The sequence below is a fragment of the Aythya marila genome (assembly GCF_965140915.1).
Source record: "Aythya marila genome assembly, chromosome: 5".
NCBI classification, from domain to species: Eukaryota; Metazoa; Chordata; class Aves; order Anseriformes; family Anatidae; genus Aythya; species Aythya marila.
The window spans coordinates 23,739,753-23,750,301 of NC_139046.1; the positions used below are offsets into that span (position 1 = coordinate 23,739,753).

Consider the following 10,549-nt stretch of genomic DNA (forward strand, 5'->3'; position numbering starts at 1 on the left):
TAATATAAACAAAAGGAAGTTTTTGGAATTCAGTTAACCATGGAGTGTTTGCAATAAGTTCTATTGCTTCAGAATGCAAGGAAATAAAAATAGAGCATTTTGAATGGGAATTTTCTCCTGTCATTACCTGAAAATAACACACTTTCTGTTAATGCAGAAAATTGGCTTTCCTTTTAAAGAAGGGAAAACACGCTTCTTGGTCTGAAAGGGCACTGTTTGCCACCTAACGTAAAGGACAGCTTCTGCTTACCATCAAACAACACACTTAAAGAACTACTAAGTTACTGATCCAGAAACTTGGGACTGAAGCACAGCTGGACTGAGAACCTCTGCAAGAAGGAGGAGTAGGAAGAAAAAAAAAAAAAAAAAAAAAAAAAAAACAAGCAGATACAGCACAGAAATAGTGACACAGATCCTGGAAGATTTTGGTCTGGAAGTCACCTAGCATGGCCACCTGAGCAGATGGTTCCATTTCACTGCTGCCCCTGTGCTCAGCACAACCCACAGCTGCAACAGGCACAACGAGATTACAGCTCTCCTTGATGACTTTACCAAAAACACATCCCTTGCTCACCATTTGGATTTACCTGACTTCCAGCTATACACTGTTGTGCTTTTTTCCATTAAGAATCTGATCATTTTTGCCAATGAAAGTATTTCAAAAACTTTCAGTTCACCTTTATCCTTGTGATCAACCAAAAGATACAGCTTTTCAATCCCCTCACCTTAAACCATTTTCTTCAACCCAAAGCCATTTATTTGTCTCTTCTCTATGCTCCCCTGAAGTATCATGAATCCTATGCAAAGAGGTAAAAACCATTTCCTCTACAAGAAGCACGTGCATGCCCCTTTCACACAGCCCTGAACTGGGAATTTGCAGGAAGTTGCTTGTCTGCTTTGGCTCCTTTAATTTTCCTGCCTTCCTAGGAGAGACGTAGCCTTTTTGCATGAAGTACGATTACACAGAAACAGACTTGCCTCCTTAGCTTACAATTTATTTATTTTTAAACAAAAGAACTTTGTATCCTCTTACCACAGCTTCATGCAACTGACACAAACTAACGTGTTCCTTGTGTTCTTGGTACTCCTGCCCAGATGGAAAAGAAAAAGGACTCAAAAATAGATCTGGCACCACTTAGAATAGTTTAAAAAGTTTCCCAGAACAGAAGAGGGAAAAATGGGGCAATATATTTTACTGTACTCCAAGAACATAAAAAACAAACATTGAACTGTACAAAAATAGTTCCAATACACTAAAATCCAAATTTCCAGCATTATTTACAGAAGTTTTGCCAAGAAAACGTGCTTTTCTTCACGTTTCCCAATAGCAATAAGCATGGAGTTTTGATTTGTGAATCTTCCTTACTACTTCTCTGTGACCTAAAAATTGGTACAAATTTGATCTCTACATTAGCTATGTATTCTTTTTCTTTATTTTTTTTAAGAAAGGAAGAAAGTTATGTTTAAGCACAAAGGGACACCATAAAACTTCTCTGTCCTTCCCTCCTCCCCCAAAGCTTTTATGAAAGCAGCATTTGCTTTTTCTAGGTCCAGCATAAAGCAAGTAAATTAGCATTTGCTATGGAAGCTGTAGAAACTATTCTGTTTACAAATTCAGTTCTATTTTGTTGCATGATACAGAGAAACAAACTAAAAATGGAAGACAACCTCTAAGGTAACCGTACAAACCTCACCACAAGAGCAACCGAGTACCAGATCAACCAGAATTCGGGTTTCCAGTAAATCCATAGAATCTTGGAAGTTGTACTATTTCCCATCTTATAGACAAGAGCTGTAGCACCGGACTAAATGAAAACAAAATTTCAGAACCAAATAACAAAAAAACTCCACCTCTATCAACTTCTGTGCTTATATGCGACTATACTTTCAGGAATTTACTTTCATTTATTTTCAAGTGGCCAACTGCTCTTTCAGGAACTTGGTTTTAGGTATTTTCAAATGGCCAACTGTTTTGAAGGTTAATCGTTCAAGCTTTCCAAAAGGTTACATTCTTTTCAAGTACCTCAGTAAACTATGCAGATCTCTGTGCCTGGAGAGGCTGACCATTTTAGGAAGAGCAGTTCTAGGCTTAATTCTGCTGCACAACTCTGCTGAGGAGTAAATGTGTTTTTGCTCAAAGGTTTTAATTATGGTTCAATTATCAGTATCTCCCTTTTTAAGAAGGAATAATTTTTATCCATGAAAGTAATTCAGGATTTTAATAAAAAATCCTTTACATCAAACATTTGAATAAGGATATGATCTGGATGGTATATGTAGAATTCAATACTTCGGCATTCTAAGTCCAAGTACCATCTCAGAGAGCTTAAGTAAAAAAAAAAAAAAAACACAACAAACACAAACCACCATTTTGTCAGATGTAAAACAAAAAGCAGAGATTTTTATTGTATATTTAAACTTGTACAGGCTCACCTGAGCAAGATTCTGGAAAACTGTTTACATGTGTAACACCCCAATCCTCTGCAGGAGGACAACCTCAGTGAGCTTTAATACAACTCTCCTTCCCTATTTTGTTTCCTACATATTATATTATAGATGATTATAAACTAATCTGCAATATCTGTTGCATATTTATGAACGAGTTAAGTAAGCAAAGGAATACTATGTAGATAATTGCACCTCTGTATGAAATTAAAATCTTACAAAGATAAAGCAGGTAAACCTGATTTTTTTGCACAGGACAGAACTTCAGTGGTAAACAATCAACCTACTGACCTTATAACAACCACAACAAAAAACCATGCACAGATCTTAGGAATGCCTTAACTTTTCCAAAGGAAAACATTAACATTCACCAGCTTACACAAAGCATCACAGAAATTTACTGTAGCAGCTAACAGAACAGTCTACCAGTATTCCAAATTGTGGTTCATTTTGCATTTGATTTTTAAGTGTTAGGGAATTTAATAGTGTGTTTATATTACATGCTGCCGTAGTTTGATAGATAACAGAAGTATTATCTTGTCTCATTCAGAGACTTGGTGGCTTTTAAGTCACTTTCCCTCATCCTCAGCCAAAAACACAATACCAGTGACAACTGCAACAAACAATGACCTGGAAGATGGCCAGATCTCTAATTCTATTTCTGTAAAGCAGAGACCTGCTACAGCCTGAAGTTTTCAGTATCAATTTCCATAATAAATTGTTGGCTTTAGTAAGCAAGAAGTTTCTAAGTGTCCTAAATTTCAGTTAATATACAAGCAAAATATCCAGTAGAACTTATTCCTAACTCCCCATGGTGCAAAATTTAACTGCTGTTCATAGCAAAGCAGTGCAGAGATTCAGTTATATACAAGCAGTCTCTGGAATACCAAAACATGTCATTTTAAAAGGTTAAGTAGAAAACATCTGGTACTAACTGATGGCTCTGACATAGTTAACAGACTGTGAAAAAGCGAAGAAGAGCTGATGGAAACAACATGGTTTGCTCTAACAGTGCGCTACAAATGCACTTCTATTAAAAAAGGGCTGCACCTTAGCGTTATTGTAACAATAACAACTACTTGGCCAGACAATTCCATTTTTTTTTTGGAAGTAATTTTGTCAAAGAAAATATTCTTGAGGGTTTTGGTACTGAAAAAAGAACCTACTAGAAGAAATCTTTTAATGGGCTTCAGTTTTGCATTGGACAAGTCTGAACTCCAGATCACAAGCATCTTTTAGAGACAAACGTACAAGGCAAAACCCATGAATGAATAAGCACATTAACAGCACTAATGAACAAGCTCTACATACAGAGCATTGTCAAATTTCAACACCAGTGCTCTATAGGAATGAGCAGCATGGCTGACAGCTCTCCAACCTAATTGTTTCAGGTTGCCTGCGGACTCCAGAGGAGTTTCAACACCGGTGAGCTTTACAAAAATACTTCCATGACAACTCAGGTGTGTTCCAGAAGGTAGGTTTTGCGTGAGCAACTTCAAACACTTCCACAGCAGTGTAGTCATTTCCATTGTGAACTGCCACAAGCTGAACCCACGCAGACCTTTCCCTCGCATCCAAGCGGTCAGAGCCGTCCCTTTGTCTGCTCTGGGACTTTGATCCAATTCCAGCCCTTGTCCTTGCAAGCCAGCAGCACTGGCCAGTGCTGCTGCCTGCAAGTCAAGCGGAACATTAGCCAAAATCCTAAAGCAAAACACTTCTTCCTCCTGGCAAAAACAGATCAGAAAGGGTTCAGGCTTAACACTGACAGAACACCAACTCTGATGTCTTAAACTGTACTTAGCCTGCAGCTAAACCCATGAATACCGCCGGTGACATGTCCTCCGCAGTTCAAATTACCAGGAGAGGGAAATAAAAAAATACACACAACTCATGCCAAAAATAATACAGCACTGCATATCCACAGAAACTTCTGGAACAGTTATCTCCAGAGGAAATTCCAGGCAGCCAGTTTGCTGCAGCTCCCCACCCGCCTTTCAGCTGAACAGCCGTAAAACATTTTTTGTTTCTTACAGTACATCAGCGATACTCTAATGAACGATGTTGACCATGTGCAACACCAATGAATGTCATCCAGCTGAAGCATTAGGGCTGGCTGCCAGCGAGATACATTTCTTAAATTAAAATCCCTTTAGACAAATGCAATCTTTGTCTAAGTATACTGTTTAATATTGAGAAATATATCAATGTCCAATATAGACTGTCTCATTCTGTCCTACACAGCTTGAGACTTCTCCCTTTCGGAGATCACTCACAGGAGATGTTGAGCACTAACCAACCACCGGGAACACCCAAACAAAATAATAAGATCCACACTTCAAGCACCCTGTTCTCTTTGCATTAAATGTTAACAAGTATGCTCTCCAGGGCTCCAGAGATACAGTGTATTTTAAAGGTATCAGATGCAAATAAAATTATTTAAGAAACAAAATACTCCTTTTTTGCTTTACCCTGGATTGACAGATTACAGGCCTGTAACTCCTCCCCTAACAAAAAGCAGAAAAACAAAGGATTTCCCTTAAGAATTCAGATGTAAAAGTAAATTCTAAACTGAGTACATTCATTTGTCTTGCTTTCACATAGTAAGACTATGCAGAAATCATTAAAGATATCGGGGTTTTAGCTTTCTTTATATACATGTATTTAAAATTCTGACTGAAACCACATATTCAGCCATAGCAGCAACATGTTTCGTACCAAAGCCAGAGAAAAAACAAGAAGTCAATATTATTAAGGTATGACGTTATGCCTTAATTATTTACGGAGTTCCCAAAGCACAGCCTTAACAACACGACAAATCAAGCATGATTTGCTGCTTGAAGGATTACTAGAATGAACTTCTAAGAGCTATCACTTTAAAACCAGAGAATCTTAATTACGTTGTTACTACTGTTTATGTGCATATGCACAGCAAAAGGACCTCTTTGATGCTGAGGTCCAATTAAGCAGTGCAACACTGATGATAAGAAAAAGGCAGTATTATTTCCATGCTATTTCCTCTTAACAATCCCCCAAATGGCCATTAGCTGACAAGGCACTTCCATGCTGTTGGCAGCAGAATCCCACGCCACGCTCCTTCTCGGGTTCCCGTGCTCTTACCACCAAAGCAGCTCTGGGTAAGCACAACTGCCACAGCCTTCCCGGTGTACATGAACCGGAGAGAAGAGTTTGATTAAAAAAAAAGTCACATGCTGACAGAGATAGTGCTAGCAGCCCGTATGCTTCAAAGGCACATCCCAGAACTAATTAAAGAGGATGATCAGTTCTCTACAGGAAGAAACTAACCCAACTTAAAAGCATCAGGTCTCTCAAAAGATAGTTCCAGCTGTTTCAAGAAAGATACTGCAGCGGCAACACACAAAGGCAGATTACTTTTGCTCACAGACTGATAAGTCCCAGGATGACTTCAATCTCTTTCCAATTTTTCATGGCAGTTCTTAGCATTAACAGCATTTACTACTACTTTGAGGTTTCCTCCAGGCTTTGACCTCTATAAGGAAACCTAATGTCTGTGACATGCGTAAATTGGTCATTTAACATATTTACTTTAACAACTAATCAATTATGAATTGGTCGCCTAAATTTCTGAATTTTCTTTGGATACTTAATTACAAAACAGAGTGAATAGATATCCCATGAAAAAAAACATACTGAGCTAGAGCAGAAAACCAGGATACTGGTCTGAAGTGGCAAAGAGCAGATCCTAGATAAGAGTTGAGGGGGGAACAAATACATTTACCCCCACTTTACCCGTACGTGGTAGACACGCTGGTAGTGCTCAGGAGCTTCCTCAAGCCAAAAATCTTCTCCTGTAACTTCAAATTTGGTAGCTCTTAACAGGTTTTATTTCCTTGTCTTTTTCATGTATGTTTCCACATTTTTCACTCTCTGCCCCTCCAAAAAGGGATTCCAAAGATTTCTTTTTACATTAAACTTTTATTCTTATATGGGTCATTCCCATCTCTAAATCCTCTCTATACTGGCTACAGCAACAAGACTAGTAATGCTGCAGTGATATTTTCAGATAACGGTACACTACTGTTTTATGAAGACAAAGTTTTCTGTATACTTCAGGCAGACTAATTTGCACTTAGCTGTCAACAACAGGATTTTTTTCTCAAAATGATACAATTCATGGGATTCTAAGTTGTCTTGTAAAAGGCATTTATGTAATTCCATCTAGTGTGCACTATTTTTAATTTGTTAAAAATAAACATTGCCTGCCTTTGTGCTATCCGGTCACTTTACTTCATATTATGTTCTCTGAAACTGTTCATTCTCTTCTGGTCTTGCCTAACAACCATATGATCCTAGCTTAAATATTTTTAGATGATGTCTGACTTGTACCACTGCTTTGTGGGATTCAACTGTTCATCTTTCACCTTAACAAAATGGTTTGTATGTATCTTCTTTGGCTAACAGATAACAATCAGTCTAGAATTACTGACCACTCTGCCTCTTTTCATAACTATTTCATTATCTTAGTAATGTCTTAATGGAAAATGAGTGCTTTTGATGCCTTGCTAAAATACAAGGAAGATGAAGTAGCACTCCTTTCTTCCTTGCAAGTCTTCTCCATGAATTTAAGGCCATGTTTCAGTTTATTGCCGCTGAACCAAATGCTAAAACACATGGCAAAAAAATAATTCTGGTCCAATGCACTTTGCCATTTATGAACAAGAAACACTTCTCCCCATTCTCTGCATGAGAAACGTCAGATAATTCTCTTCTTGATGGTCTTTTAGTCTCCAATACACAGAGGCTAAGAGCAATGAACAAGAAAAACCATTTTTCATTAATGAATATACTGAACAGAGATTCCACGAGTGCCTCTCCCCCAGACAGCCTGCTGGCACTAGCTCCTTGGCTCCCCTGAAGCACATGGAAGCATGCTGATTATTATGCTGGGGTGTGTGCGTGGCGGGGGGGAAGTTGTCACTGAAGAAAAATGATAAACAGGAAAATGCAGCACTACACTGTTCAAGCTACAGGCTGGTGTCTGAATCCAAAGCCATCTTGGGCAGCAGTCTGTCCCATGTGGGCACATTTCTCTTCTTTAATCTGGTCCTGCTGACTAGTCAAAGAAACAAATGGGGAAGAAAGGGCATAGAGTTTATGCTTTGAAGGCCTGTTTAGGGAGGAGAGAATTTTCAGGAATAAAGCAAAGATGTGATCACAGAAGAAAATGGATTTCAAATAATCTGTACTGTACTTCTCTTGCACTCATGTATGAATAAGAGAAGTATCCCTCTGCCCCCCCATAAAAAAACTTGGTTTTGTACCTCCTGGATCTAGGATACACCTGAATAACAATAAAAGTTTGTAGATGGATACAAGACAGACAAACTGAAGAGCAGTGTCACACCCTTCCCTACATACAGTCATACACTGAACTGTATTCTCCAAAACTTGGACAAAGCATGTGGGAACTGTGCTTCAACAGCCAAGAAATACGCATTTGGGGTGGAGAAAGGGGAATGACCATCACACGAAAACATGTCCCAGCAGATTTATTCTGTCCTAAAGCCAGTAAGCAGAAACCCTAGATTAGATAAGAATGTTTGCTTGACACAGAGCTCGCAGCTTGCATCTTACTAAATGCACCTGACTGCTGACTGTTAACAAACCTGAAGGAAAAAATCTTGTAAATAAAAGACAAGTTACAGAAATGCCAAATCCAAAATAGAACAGATCAGAATTGGACAAATACGATGTTTTGAAGACTACAGCAAACTGGAAATGCTCAGCATACTTTACCCAGTGTACTGCCTACTGGGGTTAACCCACAACAGCCAGGAAAACTAAATTCAGAGCTGTATTTAGTTTCTTTATAATGATCTTTCCTCTTAAATTTCTTCAACTGATTAAGGAGCTAAAAATAAACATAAATCAACATAAAACAAGCCACAACTGGCTCGGTGCAGCTAGCTAGGACGAGTTCTAAGATTCTGAGTGAGGCAAGAGGCTATATCTGACTACTGAAGTGTCTGGGATAGCTCACTACAAAACTGTTCTCCATTTCAAAAGACATAATTACATTGCAGAAATAAGTCATGCAGCAGCAGTTGCTGCCATGTGGGAACAGCTGTTCCTTCAAACACTAATACAAAAGAAAAAAGGGAGCAAGAACCGTTTTCCTTTGAAAGGAAAGAATTCAGCTTTGCGGGCTGAGGACAATGTACTTAAATACCCCCAGACTGTGGGCAGAAACCAAAATAATCCATTCAACACTCTGTTCTAAATACAGAACGCAGTTGCCCTTGACCCCGCTCCGCTCACACGTTAATGAACTGTCAGAAACAACCCATACAGTTACTGAACTCCAGGACCCAAAACATGCTCGAGAGGAAGCTGCATTTTCCAAGGACAGCTTGATGACAAGGACCTAGATCTCTACAAACACCTCCAGCTAGCAGATATTTTGAAATGGTTAACTCTGCCTTTTCCATTAGGCATGTTACTGCATATAATCACACATTATAATTTGCTGGTCAGGTTAAACAGCTGTCCGCACTGCACTACGGTGCCATTTAAGTGCTTATGCTCCCTCCTAACCAATTTGCAAGGCAGAGGTGTCTTTAGGATAGCCGTATGGATGCTCACCTACTGGGGTCCCGGTGAGCACTCACCCTGGCAGCTCCAACTCGAGAGCACACAGTTGTTACTTTAGGAAAATGGATTAGGGAGCCAGGGGCACCACTACTGCTTGCTCACCACTTCTATTCAAACTAACTGACTTCACAACAGCGTTTCGGTGGGGAAATCCATCGGTTTTTCGCTTCTGTCCCCCGCTGCCCGATGAATTCCTCCCCCAGACAAGGTGGGGTTGCTGCTGCCTGGGCACAGCAGCGGGGAGCTGAGCTCCTGGGGCTCCCCGGCCCGGCCCCGAGGCTTAGGGTCGGGGTGTCCCAGCGGGCCCCCCGCCCCCCTGCCGCCGGTGCCCCCGGCCTCCGGCTCCCTCCTGCACCGGGGCCGGGGGGCGGCGGCCGCACAGCGCCGAGGGCCGGACCCCGCTCGCCACCTCCCCCCCCGCCTCACCCACCGATGAGGACGCGCAGGTGCTTGAGGCGGGTGAGCGGGTCCTTGCGGGTGTCCAGCACCTTCTGCGTGGATTTCCGCACGTCCCCGTGCGGCTTCTTGGAGAACATCCCGCCGGGCCCGGCCCCGGCGCCGCGCTCCAGAGGCGGGCAGCGGCCTCCGGATCCGCCCGCACCGGGGCCCCTACATAGCCGCCGGCAGCGACAGCAGCAGCAGCAGCGCCGCCTCCTCTTCCTCCGGCCGCCTCCTCCTCCTCCTCCTCCGGAGCGGCGGGGCTGGAGGGGCCCGGCGGGGGCCGGGCCGGGCCTGGGCTCCCCCTTCCTTCCTCCTTCCCTCGCTCTCCTCCCGCTGCTTCACGACAGCCGTCAGGTGCGACCCCGGCCGTCCCTATGGCAACCGCGCCGTGACGTCACCGTCCCGGAGGCGCGGCGGGCGGAGGCCGGTGGCTGGGCGGGGAGGGGTGTGGGGGGGGGGAGCTGCGCCCCGCCGGGTCTCGTCGTGTGTCTGTCCTTTCCGACCCCTACAGTTCTGTGTGGTTCTGTGAAATCTCGTAGGGAACATGGACAGAAAATGCAGGCCAAGAATGCAGTTGCCAAGGCAGTGGCTCCAAGCCTGCTTTCAGTCAAGCCCCAGCTGAGCAGTAGCAGGATCTGCCTCACAGCCCCTCTTGCCATGCCAGCCCTCGAGTTGCTGCAGCTCCTCACGGCAGCTCCTGCCCGCCGTCACCTCGCCTCTGGTGACATCGAGAGTGAAGTGGCACGGGTGGTCGAAGCAGCATGACACTCTGCGGTGCTGGCCTTGCCTCTGTGCTGCGCTACTTAGGCCACTCACGCCCTTGCCGGTCCTCAATAAACGGCGAAATGGCTCCTCAAGAGTGGGAGAAACGCAAGGAACAGGCTCAAGAAGCCAAATTTGTCCAAGTCACCAGTGAGGTCTGTGGCAGCAGTCAAAAACACGTGCTGTCTGCTACAGGAACTTTGCTGCTGAGGCCTCTGTTAGTACTGCCAAAAAACCCCCGAGTTTCTCCTAAAATCCTGATGGTATTTTA

General features: G+C 42.6%; 1 protein-coding gene across 7 annotated transcripts in view; it reads right to left on the reverse strand.

Moving 5' to 3' along the window:
- Nucleotides 1-9,828, reverse strand: part of RALGAPA1 (Ral GTPase activating protein catalytic subunit alpha 1) — a 128,076-nt gene extending 118,248 nt beyond the window's left edge. For all 7 annotated transcript variants that reach the window (XM_082762552.1, XM_082762548.1, XM_082762551.1 and 4 more), the window contains exon 1: nucleotides 9,506-9,828. In XM_082762552.1, coding sequence (XP_082618678.1) covers nucleotides 9,506-9,611 — 106 coding nt within the window. In that variant the 5' untranslated portion in view covers nucleotides 9,612-9,828. The remainder of the gene's footprint in view (nucleotides 1-9,505) is intronic.
- Between the last annotated feature and the right edge of the window lie 721 nt (nucleotides 9,829-10,549).